The following is a 20,567-nucleotide window of genomic DNA, read 5'->3' on the forward strand; positions in this document are numbered from 1 at the left end:
ATTCACCAAGCATTAACTGAGGATATGTTAAGTACTAGGCACTGGAAATAAAAAAGATGATTATGGCCCTCTTCCTGATATTAAGATGCTTACTGTCCATGGGGAAATCAAATGGGTAAACAAATAAATATCTTTTGGTGCGATAGGTGATATAACAGTAGTTGAGTACACAGGTACTGGAGGAACAAAGGAGGGAATGGTAAACTATACCTAAGTCAGTCTGGGAAGTTCAAAGAAATGATTAAATATAGGTATGATAAAATGCTATACTTGAGGCCAAAACCACAACAATATGAATACAGGATGAGTTTAAGCAGCAGGAAGTATGAAGTAGACTTTAGAGGTTTTGTTTGAAAAACTTTCAACGTGAATCAGCTATATTTGGTTGCCAAAATGCCAAAGATGAACGTCATGCTATACTCTGTGCTCATCAAACTGGCACTGTATTCCATTCTAGGTGTCTTATTTTAAGGGGAATTTGGGCAACTGTGTACATATACAGTGAAAGGGATCAGGATGGAACAGAAACTTGAAAATATATTATATGAAGAAGGAATGAAGGAATAGATAATAGTAAAACTGGAGAAAAATTTCTTTACTTGGCCAAAATGATTATTTTTTTATTAAGCCGTGTCAGATCACGTCATTCCTTTCCTCAAAACCCTCCAATGCCTCCTTTATCATTCAGAGTAAAAACATATTCCTGACAATGGCCAAAAGGCCCTACTGAGTCTGGCCCCCATTTCTTCCTTGTCCTCATCACCTACTGCTCTCCCCTTGCTCACTCATTATAACCACACTAGCCTCCTTGTTACTCCTCAAACATTCCAGGCATGCTCCCACTTTAAGGCCTTTGCTCTGACTGTTCCTCCAGCCTGGAATGAAAGAAGGTTCTTCCCTCAGCCATTCACATGGCTAACTTCCTCACCTTCTGCAAGTCTTGCTTCCAATGTCACCGTCTCAATGAAGACTATCTTGATTACCTTATTTAAAATTCTAACTTGCCCTCCCCAGGTGCCTTCTCCCTGGCTTTCTCGATCACCCTTACTTGGCATTTTTGTTGTATTTCTGTTATTATATTAGTAAGTGATCATCTGGGCTTTGTAAAATCTTAACGGTCAAAAGAGGTAGAAAGAGTCCTATGATTGGTGACAGGGAAAATATTGTACCCAGGGGCTGACAATATTCATACTATAGGAATAATAAGCCCCCTGATTCCCTCTCATTCAATTCTGAATAGTAAAATATAGGTAGGAAAAAGACAAGAGAGGAAATTATATGAACAAATATAGTTCTATGACATAAGAAGGTAATTAGCAAATTAATGCTCAAATTTTCTTCGGAATTGATGTTATATACAAAATTAATTTTTAGACATTTAAATGAAAGTAAATGGATCTGAAGTTCCTTTTTATCAGCTGTAAAAATATTCACTGGTCCTATGCCCAGAGTTTAAAAGAAATCAGCATGAGTCTAATGAAAAACAAGCTGTAGGTCTCAGGGAAATTCAATATGTACTCTTTCTTTTCCTTTTAGTTTTTGATTGGTTTCCATGGGAATCTAGGCTTGTGGGGATCTCTAATCTATTCATGGAAAGCAGATGCTTGAATTTTCATGACAGTAAAAGTGGGGGTCAGTGAAGAGATAAAGATGATTAGAAAATGAATATGGTTGTAGGAAACATGATCATGTTCAAAACAAAATGCTGCAAGCCACGTAGATTTAAAAACAATCTGCAAGGCAGTTCTACTGTGTTTGGAAGGTATTATATCATTAAGAAAGAAAACACTGGACTTAAAGGCATTAGCTCTGGGTTCAAATTCTGAATCTGGCCCATAAGGAAGAAGCCCTTAGGAGAGCAGTTCTCCTGGGTTCCCTTACCCTGCTGCTCTCTGCTTGAGCGCCCCTTTCCAATAAAGTCTTTGCTTTGTCAAGAAAGGAAAGGAAAGAAGGGAGGGAGGGAGGGAGAGAGAAAGAAGGAAAGAAAGAAAGGAAGGAAGGAAGGAAGGAAGAAAGGAAAAGAAAGAAACCTTTAGGTATTTCTTTGGGGAGTTGACAGGGAAACTGACTGGATCTGAGAATTACTCTAAGACAGAAGAACCAGAGGCCTGAGAAAGTAAGCTGCAGAAGAGTAACTTCTCTTTCAGTGGAGCATTATGAGGAGCACTGAGTGGGGAATCAAAAAAAAACAAGATAATTCCTGACTCTGCAAATGACGAAGTGGCCTTGAAGAACTCAAACTAGACCTCAGTTTACTTCTATAGAAAATAGTTAATATTCAACTATTCTAACTGCTAAGAAGCTACTATGAAGTTAAATAATTTTTTTCTTACTAGAACTATGTTACAACTCAAAGTAGTGATTTCAGTGAAGATTTGCTGACATGCTGTTTCTTGTGACTATAAATTTCATCTATGCAGGTGGAAATACATTAACTATAATCAAAGTATTAAAGAATGGACAGGTTTTTATTTCAGTTCTCAGATTTGTTTAAAAATAGACCAATCTGGGTTTTGGTTGGAACACTCATTTGAATGTAAGACCCTAATTATTTGAAACCAGGTTCTACACTGGAAAGCCAGAGGGCAGGTTTAGATATAGTTTCTAAATACTCAGAAGAGGACAAAACTGATGCTAGTTTGAAAACCTCAGAAGTTAGAATGTAATGAAGCAAAGATTCTTCAGACTAAGACTCTGTCTGCCTGGAAAACGTAGCTTAGCTAAGGTTGAAGTCAAATGGGGTAAACTGCAAGGGTTGTCTAACATAGCCCCTCTCAGTCCAGAGATGTCTTGAGAGATCATTAAAATTCCAGAATATAAGGGTTTCATATGCTCAGACTTTCCTACATTTCTAGGTAATGTGGGCATTGCAAACGTCTTTTGGTGCGTTCTTTTAGAAGCACACCAACATCTAAAACCCCACTTGCTTACTCTTCAGATATCCTCTGGCAACACAGTTTGTGGCAGAGTGAGCAGCTATTAAATTGGTTTTAAATAGACTGAGTGAATACAGCCACAGAGAAGCCTGGAAGTACCCACTAAATACCCCAGGCCATCTTGTTGCTTGCTCAAGTTTAAGAACCACTGGATTAGAGCACAGATACAAAGCTTCCAGATAGTTCCTGAGGTGAAGGCTGGGGAAATGTGACCTGAGTGCTTAAAAGCCTAAGCCAGAAACAAACAACTCAATCAAAAATGGGCAGAACACCTAAATAGACATTTCTCCAAAGAAGACATACAGATGGCCAAGAGGCACATGAAAACATGCTCAACACTGCTAATTACTGGAGAAATGCAAATCAAAACTACAATGAGATATCACCTCATACCAGTCAGAATGGCCATCATCAAAAAGTCTAAAGGGGCTTCCCTGGTGGTGCAGTGGTTAAGAATCCGCCTGCCAATGCAGGAGACACGGGATCGAGCCCTGGTCTGGGGAGATCCCACATGCCACGGAGCAACCAAGCCCGTGTGCCACAACTACGGAGCCTGCGCTCTAGAGCCCACGGGCCACAACTACTGAGCCTGTGCTCTAGAGCCTGCAAACCACAACTACTGAGCCCGTGTGCCACAACTACTGAAGCCCGTGTGCCTAGAGCCTGTGCTCTGCAACAAGAGAAGCCACCTCAGTGAGAAGCCCGCAATGAAGAGTAGCCCTCACTCGCCGCAACTAGAGAAAAGCCTGCACGCAGCAACGAAGACCCAATGAGCCAAAAATAAATAAATTAATTAATTTTAAAAAAGTCTACAAACAATAAATGCTGGAGAGGATGTGGATAAAAGGGAACCCTCCCACATTGTTGGTGGGAATGTAAATTGGTACAGCCACTATGGAGAACAGTATGGAGGTTCCTTAAGAAATGAAAAATAGAACTACTATATGATCCAGCAATGTCACTCCTGGGCATATATCCAGAGAAGAACATGGTTGGAAAGGATCCATGCACTCCAATGTGCATTGCAGCACTATTTACAATAGCCAAGACATGGAAGCAACCTAAATGTCCATTGACAGGTGGATGGATAAAGAAGATGTGGTACATATATACAATGGAATATTATTCAGCCATTACAAAGACTGAAATAATGCCATTTGTAGCAACATGGATGCACCTAGAGATTATCCTACTAAGTGAAGTGAGTCAGACAAAGAAAGACAAATATCATATGATATCACTTATATGCAGAATCTAAAAAGAAATGATACAAATGAACTTTTTTACAAAACAGAAACAGACTCACAGACTTAGAGAACAAACTTATGGTTACCGGAGGGAAGGGTGAGGAGGAGGGATAGATTGGGAGTTTGGGATTGACATGTACACACTGCCATATTTAAAACAGATAACCAACAAGGACCTACTATATAGCACAGGAAACTCTTCTCAGTACACTGTAATAACCTAAATGGGAAAAGAATTTGAAAAAGAACAGGTACATGTATATGTATAAGTGAGTCACTTTGCTGTACACCTGAAACTAACACAACATTGTTAATCAGCTATACTCTAATATAAAATAAAAATTTTTTTAAAGTATAATAATGGGGGGGCTTCCCTGGTGGCGCAGTGGTTGCACGTCCGCCTGCCGATGCAGGGGAACCGGGTTCGCGGCCGCTGAGCCTGCGCGTCCGGAGCCTGTGCTCCGCAACGGGAGAGGCCGCAGCAGAGGGAGGCCCGCATACCGCAAAAAAAAAAAAAAAAAGTATAATAATGAATAAGAACAACAACAACAACAACAAAAAGGCCTAGGCCAGGAACCATTCTTGCTTCCATTCTCCTTTTGCCTACCTACAAATAATGGTCACCAAGTTCTGGACATTTTATCATTTTTTATAATAGACTTTTATCGAGGCATAACCTATATATAATAAACTGCATAAGTCTCAAGTAAACAGTTTGATAAATTTTTATGTAAGTAACACACAGATCAAGACATAGAACATTTCCAGCATCCCTGAAAGATTCCTCATGCCACTCTTCAGTCACTACCTATCTCTTGGGTAACCACAAATCTGATTTGGGTCACCATATCGTTTTGCCTGTTTTTAAAATTCATATAAATAGCATATATATCTGACTTCTCTCATTCGACACGATGTCTATGAAGTTCATTCATGTGGTTGAAAGTATCAGTAGTTTGTTATTTTTTATTGTGTAGTATTCCATTGCAGGAATACACCACAATTAATTTACTCATTTGCCTGTTGATAGGCATTTGGGTTGTTTGTGTTATAAGAACATTTGCTATTTCAAACAAAGCTGTCATGTATGTTCTCATACATGTCTTTTGGTGGAAAAAAGCACTTATTTCTCTTAAATATGACTGGCGTTGGGGTGTGAATTGCAGTGATCGTGGGTGTGTGCATGTGTGCACATATATTTTTAACTTTTGTAGATATATCTGGTTTTTCAGAGTGGATGTTACCGATTTACATTCTTACCAAAAATATTTGAGAGTTCCATTTGTTCCATACCCTCACCATCAGTTGGTACTGTCAGAGTTTTTCATTTTAGACATTCAAATGGTTGTGTGGCGGTATCTCATTGTGGCTTTAATTTGCATTTCCCTAATTAATAATGATGTTGAGGACCTTTTCATTTGTCTTTTGGGCACTTGGCTATACCCTTTGTAAACTAGGGTTACATGTTTCAACATGAATAAATCTCACAAACATAATGGTAAGTCAAAAAAAAAAGCAAGTTGGAGAGTAACACACAGTATAATACCATTTACAGAAAGATTTTAAACATGCAAAATAATATTATTGTTTCTAGGCATGTAAATATATATAAAGTAAAAGTAGAAAAATACACATGGGAATTGAAACCACAAAAATTAAGATAGATTAAGGTGGCAGAAAAAGAGGGGAATGGGATTTAGAAGATAAAAAACTTCAAGTTTTATTTCATTTAAAAAAATCAGAAGTAAAAACTTTAAAAAATTCAGGTTCATCTCTTCTGGATATTAGGTACCTGAGTGTTTTTATATTATTTTCTATTCTTACCTATAAGTTTAAAATAATTAATTTAAAAATAAGACAGGGCTTCCCTGGTGGCGCAGTGGTTGGGGGTCCGCCTGCCGATGCAGGGGGCGCGGGTTCGTGCCCCGGTCGGGGAGGATCCCGCGTGCCGCGAAGCGGCTGGGCCCGTGAGCCATGGCCGCTGGGCCTGCGCGTCCGGAGCCTGTGCTCCGCAATGGGAGAGGCCGCAGCGGTGAGAGGCCCGCGTACCGGAAAATAAAAAATAAAAAAAAAATAAAAATAAGACAGAGAACATTCAGCTATATGCAAAGGCAAAGTGAATGATGAATAATTTATTAAGAAACGAGAACTGAAAGGAGAATTGACTCCATTTCCTCATCCAATGGCTAATTGGACTAGAAGATCCTAAAGGATCTTTCTGTTTCTGATGTCTACTGATTCCTAAAGACTAATTTGATGTTTACACGTGTATTGCAGCATGACTAACAGCAATAACATTGATAACTTACACTTCTAGAGTGTATATTTCTCCACCAAGCAGAATGCTTTATATCTAAGAACTCATCATTCCTATATGGTGGACAGGGAGAGGTACTGTCCCATTTTATAATAAAGAAATTGAGGCATACAAAAATTATATTTGTTGAGAAATTAAGCTCACAGAGTGTTGTAAAATCCTACTTACAAAATTATGTGTTGGGGTGGATAATGAACAGGAATAAATAATATATAATTTAAACTCCAACAGTTTTGAAGACTATACCATTCATGATAAATTTATCTGATGTTCACATTGATTGATTGATTCATTCCTTCATTTATGTATTCATTAAACAAACATTAACTGAGTCTTTATTAAATGGCAGGAACTGTGTTAAGACTGGAACTATAAAATCAAAAGGGACTTCCCTGGTGGCGCAGTGGTTAAGAATCCACCTGCCAATGCAGGGGACAGGGGTTCGAGCCCTGGTCCGGGAAGATCCCACATGCCACGGAGCAACTAAGCCCGTGTGCCACAACTACTGAGCCTGTGTGCCACAATTACTGAAGCCTGTGCGCCTACAGCCCATGCTCCACAACAAGAGAAGCCACCGCAATGAGAAGCCCACGTACCACAAAGAAGAGTTGCCCACACTTACCCCACCTAGAGAAAGCCCGCGTGCAGCAATGAAGACGCAATGCAGCCAAAAATACAAATAAATAAATAAGTTAGTTAAAAAAAAATCAAATAAGACACGACCTCTGCCTTCAAACAGCATTAGAGTGGGTGAAATATAGATAAGTGAAATCCATGGTTAATTGTTAGGTAAGGAGTTATGGTAGAGGTATACATACTGAGGAGGAATAATGGAATACAGAGTTGAAGGGGACCGCGTAGGGGTTGTTTGGTGTTTAAGTGTTGAGTACGTGTAAGATAAGGAAACCAAATACTGTTAGGTGGTATTAAGTTTTCCAGAAAAGTTTCAGAGGTATTCTACTCTTCTCCTTTACTTTTTATAAGTCATTAACATGGAAACAACATATTTTTAAAACTGAAAATTAATATTTAATTTTCATAGATGAATGAGAATTCTCTTTGTAAACCAAAAAAGAAAAAACAACCCAACCACAACCTGAAGCTTCTTTAATTTTTGTGTTTAACATGATATAATTTTTCAAAGTGGGTAGTCAATCTTCTTGAAGCCAAATTAATAACTTCCTGGAAGATTAAAAATGCATAACTATTAAAATTTAGTGAGATTGCTAAAGCTTTTTTTTTTATCCTTATCAACAAATAAATGTATCTGTGGAAGTCAGAGAAATAGTAGCTTCCCAGGAGCAAAACATTTCTAACAATTAGCTATCTTTTGTGAGAAACCCAGAAAAGGTATGACTGATTGCTTTCTTGGATTAAACTGAGGGTACTAAATGAAAAACAAATTAGGTACAGATGTTCAGTATATTGAGATTAATTTTATTCTCATGGGTATCATTTCCTTATCTGCTTGGACTAACGGCAATTTGTTTCCAGAAAAGTGAATATGTGTCAAAATAACTAAGTCAATCAACACAGTTCAGTTAAGTTTTTCCTATATATGTATTTTGAAACTGGATAAATGTTTCTGATAAACAAAATGTCTAGCATTTGTATTCATAATGACTTTCTATATAAGTAACATAAAATGTATTCATTTGTTCAACGAAGACACATCAGACACTGTGTTAGATTCCGGGCGATTCAAAAATAAATAAAACAAGTCTCCTCCTGGAGCTCCAATGTAGTGGGAAAGAGGAAAGTACATACAAGATAGTGGGACTCTAATAGAAACACAAACAAAATGCTATGCGAATGTGAGTTTTTCTTACTAATCAATCTAAGATGCCATAATATAGTTCACTATCACAAAAAACACAAAACCATAATAAATAATATATAAGAATGGTTGATCTTTGGGTCAGTAATAATAACAATGCTATTTACATGTTATGGCTGTTGATATTTTATAAAATACTTAGGTATATTAATATCACACATAGGTATACATACCTTACAGTAGATAGGCCAACTTTAATTATCACTTAATATCTTTATCTATGGTCTTTGTAAGCAACTTAAGAGTAGGAATCATGTCTTTCATCTTTGCATTCCAAGACCTAGCACAGTGCCTGTTGCACAGTAACAGTTTTAACATATGTTGAATGAATGCATACATGCACGTATATATGAATATTGATGTTACATAAATAGCACACTTTTGAGTTCACAGACAACAGAATTAAGTGTGATAGACAATACTTGACAAGAATATTTGATATCCAAAATATCAGAGAGGTCCACTAAACAAAGGGATGTGAAGTTTAATAGAGATCGGTACAGTACTTATTTATAGCAGACAGGTGATTCATTTTTTTAATATTCTCTCTAGATGTATAATCATGATACACAATAGATACTTGGCAACTACTTACTGAATGAACAGTTCTACCTCTACAATGTATCTATTGGATCCAACTGTTCCTCTCCATTGGCCTGAACTGTAGTAGCTTTCTATTACCTCCATTCTTGTTCCTCTTCCAAAGTAACTTTAGTTGCCATATTTGTCCCCCTAAAATAATTTGATCATGTAACTTCCATTCTCAAATTTCCTAAGTAGCTCCCTAGAATTCAGGACCCTTCATTTAAAAAATGTAATTTAAAAAAAAAAGGCATAGGAAGTGCACAGTATAAAAGTCTGGCACTGGCACACAGCAGATACTGAACAGCTAAATATTAATAAGCTAGGTTGTCCTGGGAAAATTAGTTATTCCTATGTTTTAAAATGAGAATGGATCCCTACACAAAAATCAATTTGTTATGTATTAAAAGATTTAAGTAGAAAAGAAAATATAGGATAACGTAAAAACAATCTCTGCTTAGCTCTGTTTCGTCTACCAGCTGTTGTTTACTGCTAGGTTTCTTAGAGCCTCACCCTATACAAGCAGAGTTTAGGCAACTGCTAATGACTTGCGAGGAATTGTACTCAGGTTTTCGGGTTCCTTCTCTGTGGTCCCCTTCTCTTCAGGAGTTTGCCCTTCAAGTTCCAGCTACTGCTAACACCAAACTACACCTGGGTTTCCCCAGCTGACTAAGAATCCTGCTTCCTGCTAGGGTTGTATTCTTTTGCATTCCAATTTGGAAATTGCCTTGAAGGAAAAAGCCAGGATAAATGCAGAGCTAACTTCATGTGCTTCCCTTCTCTGAACCATCCTGTCTATGCTGACTGCTCCCAGTGCCTTCAAACAATATGTTTTGTTCAGTTTTCAGATGTGTTTGGCAGATGAGCTGTTCTAAAATAGGTCATGGTGAGAACTTATGCCTAGTCATGAAAGTCTCGGGTTGGTTGCTCCTTTTTGTGATTTCTTCTTTTATGTCTTTAAATGTTCCATCAATGGTTAATTTATATTGTGTTTCTAATGGTGCCAATATCTGATGTTTTTCATAGAAATCTGTTTATTGTTTCAGCTGACTCTCCTTCACGGTAGATTGATTGCTCAGGGGTTTGGTGGTCTTTCACTATGACATCATGTTTGGTCTGTTTTAATATGGAGGAATCCTGGAAGTTAAAGGTGAAGATATTTTTTCTGAGAATTTGTGTTTGTGTCTGCTTAGAGGCAGGGTGGGCTACAGAGCTGGGACATATCATCTCCAAGTATTTTTGAAAATTATTTCTAGATTGTCCACCATCTTATCCCTGCCTGAAGTATACTACCTCTGATTTCTTAATCATGGTGCTTTTGCATGAAGCACAAAACCAAACACAATACCCAGGTCTGATCTGGACAGAGCGGAGTATTAAAGAATGATTATCACCCTTGTTCTACAAATTCTACTACTGCTAGTATAGCTTAAAGTATATTACGGCTTTTGGCAAACATGCAAATACAAACAGGAACACAGAGATGGGGAAATGCATAATTATCAGATAGTTGAAAGAACATGAAACTTGTTACTTATGAAATCAGCTATGTAAACTGTGACGTGTAAATCATAGTTCTATTTATTCTTTGACACTAAAGAAATCACTGCTTAAAAAGTAAAGGAGAAACAAAAAGCAAACAGAAACAATGCACTGCATCTCACAGAGAGACTTAGCAGCTCACATGTCTGGTTGTGCTCTCCCCTTCTCTCAACCTTTCTCACATTACACCTCTACAAAAATGTCATACTGTTGGATCATCAACTTAAATTCTTTTTCTTTCCTCACATGACCCACTTGATGTGCAGTTAGTTTCCTGCAACTTACATTTTTAAAGTTGAGTTTTAAACCTAAGTGAATCACAATGAAAAAATCTAAAGTGTGTCAAATTCTTAGTAGTGGGGCTATTCCCAATCTGAAATGTTTACTTTTTTATGATAACAAGTTAAATAGAGTTACCCTTCCTGAGTAAATAATTTTAACAGCTGACAAGCCTAGGTGAAAGGTTATAAATACCTGAGCAGTAGTTAAAACTCTGATTGAAAATGAGAGATTTTTAAAAAAATTACTGTAATGAAAAGCAAATTCAAGAGCAATAACTTTGGAAATACCCTGACAGACCTAACTGATAAGAGCATATAACTAGCATTAGCATATTCAGAAGTATATCTTAATGTCAGTCTCTTTTTATGCTTTCAACTAATGAAAAGGTATTTTTCTAACCCCTCAATTAATCAGCTATATCTGGGTCACATTTTTTAATGGGAAATAACTCTAATAGTTTCTGCTGGATCTAACTAATTTTCATTGCTTTTTATTCCCAAAATACATAAGTCTAAAATAACAAAGAGAAAAATATCAGGCACTGGAAATATATTTTATAGACCAAACTTTTATGGTGAGAAAAATCATTTTCAGATAAATAAGTCTTCAAATAAATTTAGAAGCTTCCCATTTTATTTTTTTTGATATGTTTAATCCTAAAAAACTGAGCTCTTAACAAGCCTTTAAAAACTTGAAATCATTTATACTAGCAATATAGATTTAGATTTTTTAAAATTTGAAAATACATTTCAGAAAATAAATTTCTTTTATGCTCCCTAATGCCACATACTTTATGGGCAACTACAACTTTTTATTGTAAAAGTAACACACATTAAGGAAATCATTTTAAACAATGAAAAGTACCAAAATTCATATATATTCCCAATATTTAAACTCAACCACTATTGAGATATATAAACATTTCATATATATATATTTTGGCCATACTGCATAGCTTGCAGGACCTTAGTTCCCCAACCAGGTATCGAACCCTAGCCACTGGATAGCCAGCAAATTCCCAAATCCAACCACTATTGACAATTTAGTGTGTGGTGGTTTTCTTTTTCTCTTTGCCTTTTCTCATGCATAAATTGATCTGTAATATAGTTTAATCATATTAATACATATAATTTTATTTCCTTTTTCCCAACTTAACTTTAGATCAGAAAATAAATTCCATCGCTGGAGGAACTTGGATAAGTGAAAGCAGCCACTGATGGTTATCTGTGCTTACTCTCTGCAGTTTAAAGATTACAGTTTTTAGAGAAAACATATGAAACTAAGAGTTATATACTTGTGATTTCTTTACCATCTGTCCATCTCACAGTTCCATTAATCAATTAACAAATACCACAGAAAAGGTTTACTCTTCACGGTAGTTTTACTTCTCACCTTTTGAGCTGCAAGATGGAGGGCTGTTCTCTGGCTATGGTCAGTTTTATTAACATCTGCTCCTGCCTTCAGGAGAGTATCTGCACAATCCAGTCTGTCAGCCAACACACAATACATAAGTGGTGTTCTCCCAAATTGATCTTCTTTGTCTTTAACGGCAGAATTTCCTATGAGGATAAGAAACAGATAGTGATATTTGATAATTATTACTAATATAACTATGAACTATATTTACTAGCTGTTTCTTATCAAGTACTGTGGTAAATGCATTAAATATATTATCTCACTTTTACTCATCCTGTGAGATAGATATTACTGTCCCTATAGTATAGGAAACTGAGACTTAGAGAAGTTAGGTAACTTGTACACATTACAATGACAGTAGGTGGTGAAGCTAAAATTCAAACTGATTGTTGACTTTAAAGGGTATGTTCTTAACAACTCTGGCATACGAAATTAACATTTTGAGATGTGAGGTTATTTTTTTCCTCCCTTACTCCTTTTGTGAAAAAATACTTAGTGTAGATCATACACTAGGCGTTGTGGTATGTTTTTGAGATCTACAAAAATGAATCATGGTTGGCTTCCTGTTTTAGACAATATGGAACAAATGCATACTATCATGATCCTCCTGTTACTTAAAACTAAACACCCCAGGCAAAATAAATGAAAGGTGGTGAAAAGAAGGTAAATTGGTTAGGGAACTATGAAACTTTAAGAACAACCTGGTATTGAGTACCCTGATTTTTTGCTTTTTTTGCCTCCTATATAAAGCCAGCCTTGGTGCTAAAGTAGCTCATCAGAAATACCAGTGGGCACATACACAAAATTCCCCAAAAAGCCTGCTCTCTCCAGTCAAAATATTGGGAAGGGAGTAGCTCTGCAGGAGTGAACTCTTTTGACTATACTTGTGCTACTCAAAGCACATACAACAAAACAAATTGTACCTCTTTTCCTCTCCAATGGATACTGCAGAGACTGTGGGGAGGAGCCCTATGAAGCACTGTGCCCTGAATTAGGCAAAGGATAGTAACAAGGTGGTATCTTACCCCTTCCCAACTAGAGAGTGGGGAAAGGTTATGGAGAGGAGGAAGCTAGAGAAAGCAATTCTTTAAATCAGTGCATGATGCCATGGATAACTGAGCAGCCCATATGTGAAACTGACCAGAGTCAAAATAGCAAACGCTTTGAGAATGGAACTCTTGGTGGGATACTTCCTAGGTTCTAAATTGGCCTGGGTAGCACAAAAATGGGGCAGGCCAGAAAATAACTCGCAAGAGCTCGCAAAACTAACTTGACATTTGAACCACAGTCTAAAAAACTGGAACAAAATGTCATTCTAAACCTAAACAGATTGTCAGTGTACTAAAACAGGAGATTTAAAGTAGGATCCAGAGTCTCATAACATAATACACAAAATGTCCAAGATATAATCCAAAATTACTAGACAAACCAAACACCAGGAAAATATTAAACAAGAAAACACAATAGCAGTCACCAAAACTGTGATGATACAGATATTAGAATTATCTGACAAAGATTTTAAAGCAACGGTCATAAAAATGCTCTGACGAGCAACTATGAATGCTCTTCAAACAAATGGAAAAATCCAAAGTCTCAGCAAAGAGAGAAAATAAAAAGATGAACCCAGTGAAAAATTTAGAATAATAAATGTTTAAAAATAAGTAAAAAACCAGACTTCCCTGGTAGCACAGTGGTTAAGAACCCGCCTGCCAATGCAGGGGACACAGGTTCAAGCCCTGGTCCAGGAAGATCCCACATGATGCGGAGCAACTAAGCCTGTGTGCCACAACTACTGAGCCTGCGCTCTAGAGCCCATGAGCCACAACTACGGAGCCTGCATACTGCAACTACTGAGCCTGTGCGCCACAACTACTGAAACCCACATGCCCAGAGCCCGTGCTCCACAACAAGAGAAGCCACTGCAATGAGAAGCCCATGCACTGCAATGAAGAGTAGCCCCCACTAGCTGTAACTAAGCCTGCACACAGCAAAAGACCCAATGCAGCCAAAAAAAAAAAAAAAGTAAAAAACCAAATAAAATAACCAAAATAAAAATCTCACCTAATAGGCACAATAGCATAATGGAAATGACAGAGGAAAGAATCACTGAACTTGATGACAGACCAATAGAAATTATTCAGTCTGAACAACTGATAGAAAAGAAACAAAAAGAATCAACAGTCTCAGGGCTCTGTGGGATAATAACAAAGTTTCTACCATTTATATCATCAGAGTCCCAGAAGGAGAGGAAAAAGAATGAAGGGCTGAAAACATATTTGAAGGAATAATGGTTAGAAATGTCCCAAATTTGGTGAAAGACACAAACCTACAAATTTAAGAAGTTGAACAAAGCTCAAACAAAATAAACCCAAAGAAATCCATACTGAGTCAATCAAAATCAAATTTCTGAAAACTAAATTCAAATTACAGTGTATTTCTCATAAGAAACTATGGAGGCCATAAGGCAATAGCACAACATTTTTCAAGTGTTGGGGGGAGGGGGAAGAACTGTCAACCCAGAATTTTATATCTAGTGCTTGCATAGGGCCAGGGGTAGGGAGAAAAGAGGAGGAGTGTTTGAGGGGTCATAGCTAAAGGGTACAGGGGTTTTTTGGGGGGTAATGAAATAAAATCAATTATGGTGATGTTTGTACAACACAACTCTGTGAATATACAAAAACTACTAAATTGCACACTTTAAATTGGTGAATTGTATGGTATGCTGGTATGGTGGATCTCAACAAAGCTGTTACAAAACACTCCGCTACATACACATTAAAATGGACTATTAAAAACATTTAAGAAATGCAGAGGAAGACAGGAATGGGGGATTGAAAAACAGAGGAAACAATACGTAATAAGTTGGAAATCTTAAATTCTAACATTAATGATTCCATTATTGGCAAACGGTATAAGCACACCAATAAAAAGATTAAAAAAAAAAAAGGAGGACCCAACTATATGTTGTTTATAAGAAACTCACTTGAAATATAATGGCATAAATAGGTTAAAAGTAAAAGAATGAGCACAAATATACCACGAAAACACTAATCAAAAAAGCTGGAGTGTCTATATTAATATCTGATAAAGTAGACTTCAGAGCACAATTACGAGACAAATAGAAATATTATACAATGATAAAAGGTTCAATTCATCAAGAATACATGACGGGGCTTCCCTGGTGGCGCAGCGGTTGCGCGTCCGCCTGCCGATGCAGAGGAACTGGGTTCGCGCCCCGGTCTGGGAGGATCCCACATGCCGCGGAGCGGCTGGGCCCGTGAGCCATGGCCGCTGAGCCTGCGCGTCCGGAGCCTGTCCTCCGCAACGGGAAAGGCCGCAGCAGAGGGAGGCCCGCATACCACAAAAAAAAAAAAAAAAAAAAAAAAAAAAAGAATACATGACAATCCTAAATGTGTATGTACCAAACCACAGAGCTTCAAAATACACATAGCAAAAACTGAGAGAATTGAAAAAACACTTGAAAAATTCACAATTAGAGCTGGTAGCTTCAACACTCCTCCCTCAATAATTGCTTGAACCACTAGAATGAAAATCACAAGGATAAAGAAGCAGCGAATACTATCATAAAGCAGCAGATATACTGGTATTTATTGAACATATTACCCATTGACAGCCAGATACACAGTCTTTTAAAACAACCATGGGACATTTACCAAAATAGACCACAGATTGGTCATAAATGTTAACAGATTTGAAGAAGCGAATTCATATGAAGTATGTTCTCTGACCATAATGTAATTAAACTAGAAATCAATAACAGAAAGATAATTGGAAATCACTGAATATTTGGGAATTATTCAGTGATTAATTAATTAACTATGATTAATTAACTATGTGTTCAACACATGGACAATCCATTGGTTAAAGAAAAAATCTCAAGGGAAATTGAAAAATACAGTTAAATGAATGAAAATAAAAATACTATTGTAAGACTCCTACCCTACACAGGAGGGGAGCTTAGAAGGAAATATACAGCATTGAATACTTGTATTAGAATAGAAGAATAGTTTCAAATCAGTGATCTATGCTTCTACCTTAGGACCCCCTACCCCCCAAAAAAAAGAAAAAGGAAAAAAAAAAAGAGCAAATTTAACCCAAAACAAGCAGAGGAAGTACATAATAAAGATTAAAAGTAGAGATCAATGAAATTAAAGTCTGAAAAACACTAGAGAAAAATCAGTGAAGCTTAAAGTTGGTTTTTGGAAAACATCAATAAAATTGATAACTCTTCAATCAGATTGATCATTGAAGACAGAGCAGACAAAAATTTCCAATATCAGGAATTGAAGTAGGGATATCACTACAGAGCCTGTAGACATTAAAAGGAAAATAAGGGGATATTATAAATCATAAACAATTTTATGCCCATAAATTCACAATTTAAATAAAAAAATAGACATATAGATTAATAGGACAGAGGTGAAAGTACAGAAATAGACTCATATATATGATCAATTGATTTTTTTGGAGAAACAAGTATTCTTTTATTTATTTATTTTAAAATTTTATTTAAATATAGTTTATTTACAATATTTTGTCAGTTTCAGGTTTCAAGCAAAGTGATTCAGTTGTACATACATACATATATATATATATTTTACATTCTCTTCCATTATAGGTTATTATAAGATATTGAGTATAGTTCCCTGTGCTATACAATAGGCCCTTGTGGGTTATCTATTTTATATTTAGTAGTATGTATATTTTAATCCCAAACTCTTAATTTAATCCCTCCCTGATCAACTGATTTTTGACAAAGGTGCAAAGGCAAACCAATAAACAATTTTTTAAACAAATGGTACTAAAAATATTGGACATCCATATGCAAAAAGAAAAAAACATACTAAAACCTCTCAACCTACACTTTTCATCATATACAAAAACTATCTCAAAATCAATAATAAATTTAAATGTAAAATCTCTATAACTACATAAAACTTTTAGAAGCAAACAAAGATGAAAGAAAATCTCTGTGACCTTGAGTTAGGCAAAAATTTCTTAGATATGATACCAAAGAACAATCCATTAGAATATCAATAAATTGAATTTCATACAAATTTAAAACTCTGTTTGAAAGACACTGTTAAGAAAATGAAAACACAAGCCACAAAAATTAGGAGACAATATTTGCAAAAGACATATCTGATTAAGCCTTCTATCCAGAATAAAGAAAGAACACTTACAAGTGAATAATAAAAAGACTGATAATGGATTTCCCTGGTGGCGCAGTGGTTAAGAATCCGCCTGCCAATGCAGGGGACAAGGGTTTGATCCCTGGCCCAGGAAGATCCCAAATGCTGCGGAGCAATTAAGCCCGTGTGCCACAACTACTGAGCCTGCGAGCCACGACTACTGAGCTCGTATGCCACAACTACTGAAGCCCCTGTGCTCTGGGGTCCACGTGTTGCAGCTACTGAAGCCTGCGTGCCTAGAGCCCATGCTCCACCACAAGAGAAGCCACCGAAATGAGAAGCCCGCGCACCGCAGTGAAGAGTAGTCCCCGCTCGGCACAACTAGAGAAAGCCTACATGAAGCAATGAAGACCCAACGCAGCCAAAAAAAAAAAAAAAAAAAAGACTGATAATGACATTATAAGATGGCCAAAAGGTTTGAATAGACATTTCGCCAATTAAGCATATGAAAAGATGCTCAACACAATTAATACACAGGGAAATACAAATCTAAACCACAATGTGATGCCAATACGCATCTATTAGAATGGCTAAACAAAAACCAAAATAAACCTGTCAATACCAAATGCTTGGTGAGTATGTAGAACAACTAGAACTCTCAAACTTTGCTGGTAGGATTGGTATCATAGATGGTACAGCCACTATGGAAAACTGTTTGCCAGTTTCATAGTAAGTTAAATATACACTTACTACATGGCCCAATAATCTCTTCTAGGTGTTCATTACTCAGGAAAAATAAAAGCATGAAGGCTTAGGTTCACATAAAAACCTGCATGTGGATGTTTATGAAAGCTTCATTTATTATTGCTAAAAACTAGAAACATCTCATTGTCCTTCAACTGGAGAATGACAAAAGAAACTGTAGTACATCCATACAATAGAATACTGCTCAGCGATAAAAAGGAGTGAAGTAATGATCTACTCAATAACATGGAAAAATCTCAAATGCATTATGCTAAGTGAAAGAACTCAGTTTCAAAGGGTACATATTGTATGATTCATTTACATGGCATTCTGGAAAAGGTAAAACCACGGGACAGAAAACAGTGGTCTCTAGGGGCTGAGATGTGTGGAGGGATTGATGATAAAGGGACATGGGGGAATTCTGGGCTGTGATGGACCCGTTCTACATCTTGACTGTGGTGCTAATTACACGATCATATGTTTGTTAAGATTAAATAACTGTACACTGCAAAAGTGTAAAAAGCTCCATAAACTTTACTTAAAAACAACACCAAAAAAAAAGATATCATGGCTCCTGCCATGTACTTTAAGTGAAAAAATTTTGTTACTTTCATCACAAACAATGACCAGGTATTCACACACCGGCTAAGGGTAATCATATATGAGTTGAGCATGAGGGAAGCCAGTTACTTTTAAAGTATTTTGGCATGAACTGATAATGAGGGAAGAAAACTGAGCAAATGAAACACTTGCTTTGGGGAAATACAAATGCTAGATGAAGAAAGAGAATGTGTCACACTTCTGTCTGAGCTGTTTTGTGCCTGAAACTAAGCTGTTTTAGCTCTAAATATTTCAATATATATTTAAATCTTGTATATATTGGGACCCAGAAGTACTTCATAGCTTCTCAGATAACTCACTTTGCTAATCCATGTTTCCCTGTATGCTGGTAATAAATCAAGAAAGGTCACTGCTCCTGAAATTTGAAAGAGCTTTACAAAATACTCAGGTTGTGTATAGTAACTCCTGGAAGAGGCAGGGTTTTTGTTTTGTTTTCTTTTTTTCAGAATCTTGGTTTTGAAGATGAGGCAAGCTTTGCATTTGACTCAACATATCTGATAATAGAAGCTCTTATGCACAAGTCTTCTGAGTGGTCACACAATGCTAGGTATTATTTATTTATTTATTTTTGAAACATCTTTATTGGAGTATAATTGCTTTACAATGGTGTGCTAGTTTCTGCTTTATAACAAAGTGAATCAGCTATACATATACATATATCCCCATATCTCCTCCCTCTTGCATCTCCCTCCCACCCTCCCTATCCCACCCCTCTACGTGGTCACAAAGCACTGAGCTGATCTCCCTGTGCTATGCGGCTCCTTCCCACTAGCTATCTGTTTTACGTTTGGTAGTGTATATATGTCCATGCCACTCTCTCACTTCGTCCCAGCTTACCCTTCCCCCTCCCCATGTCCTCAAGTCCATTAGGTATTATTCTCTATACAAAGACCTCCAATGTCTAATCCAGAAGATTCTATCACTGCATACATAGATAAGGAATCATTTAAACCCAAACTCATTAAGAGAACTAAAATGTAGTAAAGGTAGAGCATGTTCCTTTTATCACTTCAGCCCTTCTGGAGTGAAAATGATACAGAGAATATGCTGTAGTAAAAGCTAGTCTCCAGTTGTCTTTCATGATTAACAGCTACTCTCTACCAGCATCTTATTTGTTAGCGTTAAGCAAAGACAGTAGTACTTAGTATTAGCAAGATGACAGTAATTCATATTATAATCACCCCCCCCCGCCCCCCACCCCAGTGAGATTCTTCCTTGGAAGTTTGAGTAAAGGAGAGGATTTAGGACCTGTGGTCACAAGAACAAATGTGATAAATGGAGGCAATCATCACACATTGGGACAATCCTAACTGATTAGGTTTCTCAGGGCCAAAGTGGAGTCAGAACCACAGGGGTAATAGGTCACTCTACCTCCCAGGACACCAGTTGCTCCACTCTTACCAAGTCGGCTGTAAGATACAGGGAAACTTCAAGCCTTCTCTTCAATCCCTGACATACTTTGCTTTTGTGTAACGGGTATTTATACTTCCCAACAAAAGATTTAATTGGGTTATGTCACCACCATCCAATATGTTGTGCCCATAAGGAAAATTTCTGCATCTGAGGTAGGTGAAAGCATGTATCCCCTAGTCATAACTAGAAAAAGCAGCACTTAGTCTCACCTGGGTCCTGTTTTGAGTTGCTTTTAGGGGCATAGTGGTTCTATGGCTGGTTTCTGAGTGGTGAGTGTCCCATTAAGTTCTGAGCTTCCTGAACGAGAGTAACTGAGAAAGGCCTGTTTCTTTATCTAGCTACCCTACTCCCTTCCTTCGTTTCCTCAGTTACAACATTCAGCCAATACCTGTCCAGTCTCCACCATAGCTTATTTTGATGAATGAATTAAATGATTTATTGTTTGTGTCTGGTAACTGCAACATGTTCTACAAATGT

General features: G+C 37.0%; 1 protein-coding gene across 1 annotated transcript in view; it reads right to left on the bottom strand.

Moving 5' to 3' along the window:
- Positions 1-20,567, bottom strand: part of INVS (inversin) — a 152,808-nt gene that overhangs the window by 121,954 nt on the left and 10,287 nt on the right. Inside the window, exon 3 of the mRNA XM_007128404.4 lies at positions 12,136-12,302. Coding sequence (XP_007128466.1) covers positions 12,136-12,302 — 167 coding nt within the window. The remainder of the gene's footprint in view (positions 1-12,135; positions 12,303-20,567) is intronic.

The sequence above is a fragment of the Physeter macrocephalus genome, chromosome 9 (assembly GCF_002837175.3).
Source record: "Physeter macrocephalus isolate SW-GA chromosome 9, ASM283717v5, whole genome shotgun sequence".
Taxonomy (NCBI): domain Eukaryota; kingdom Metazoa; phylum Chordata; class Mammalia; order Artiodactyla; family Physeteridae; genus Physeter; species Physeter macrocephalus.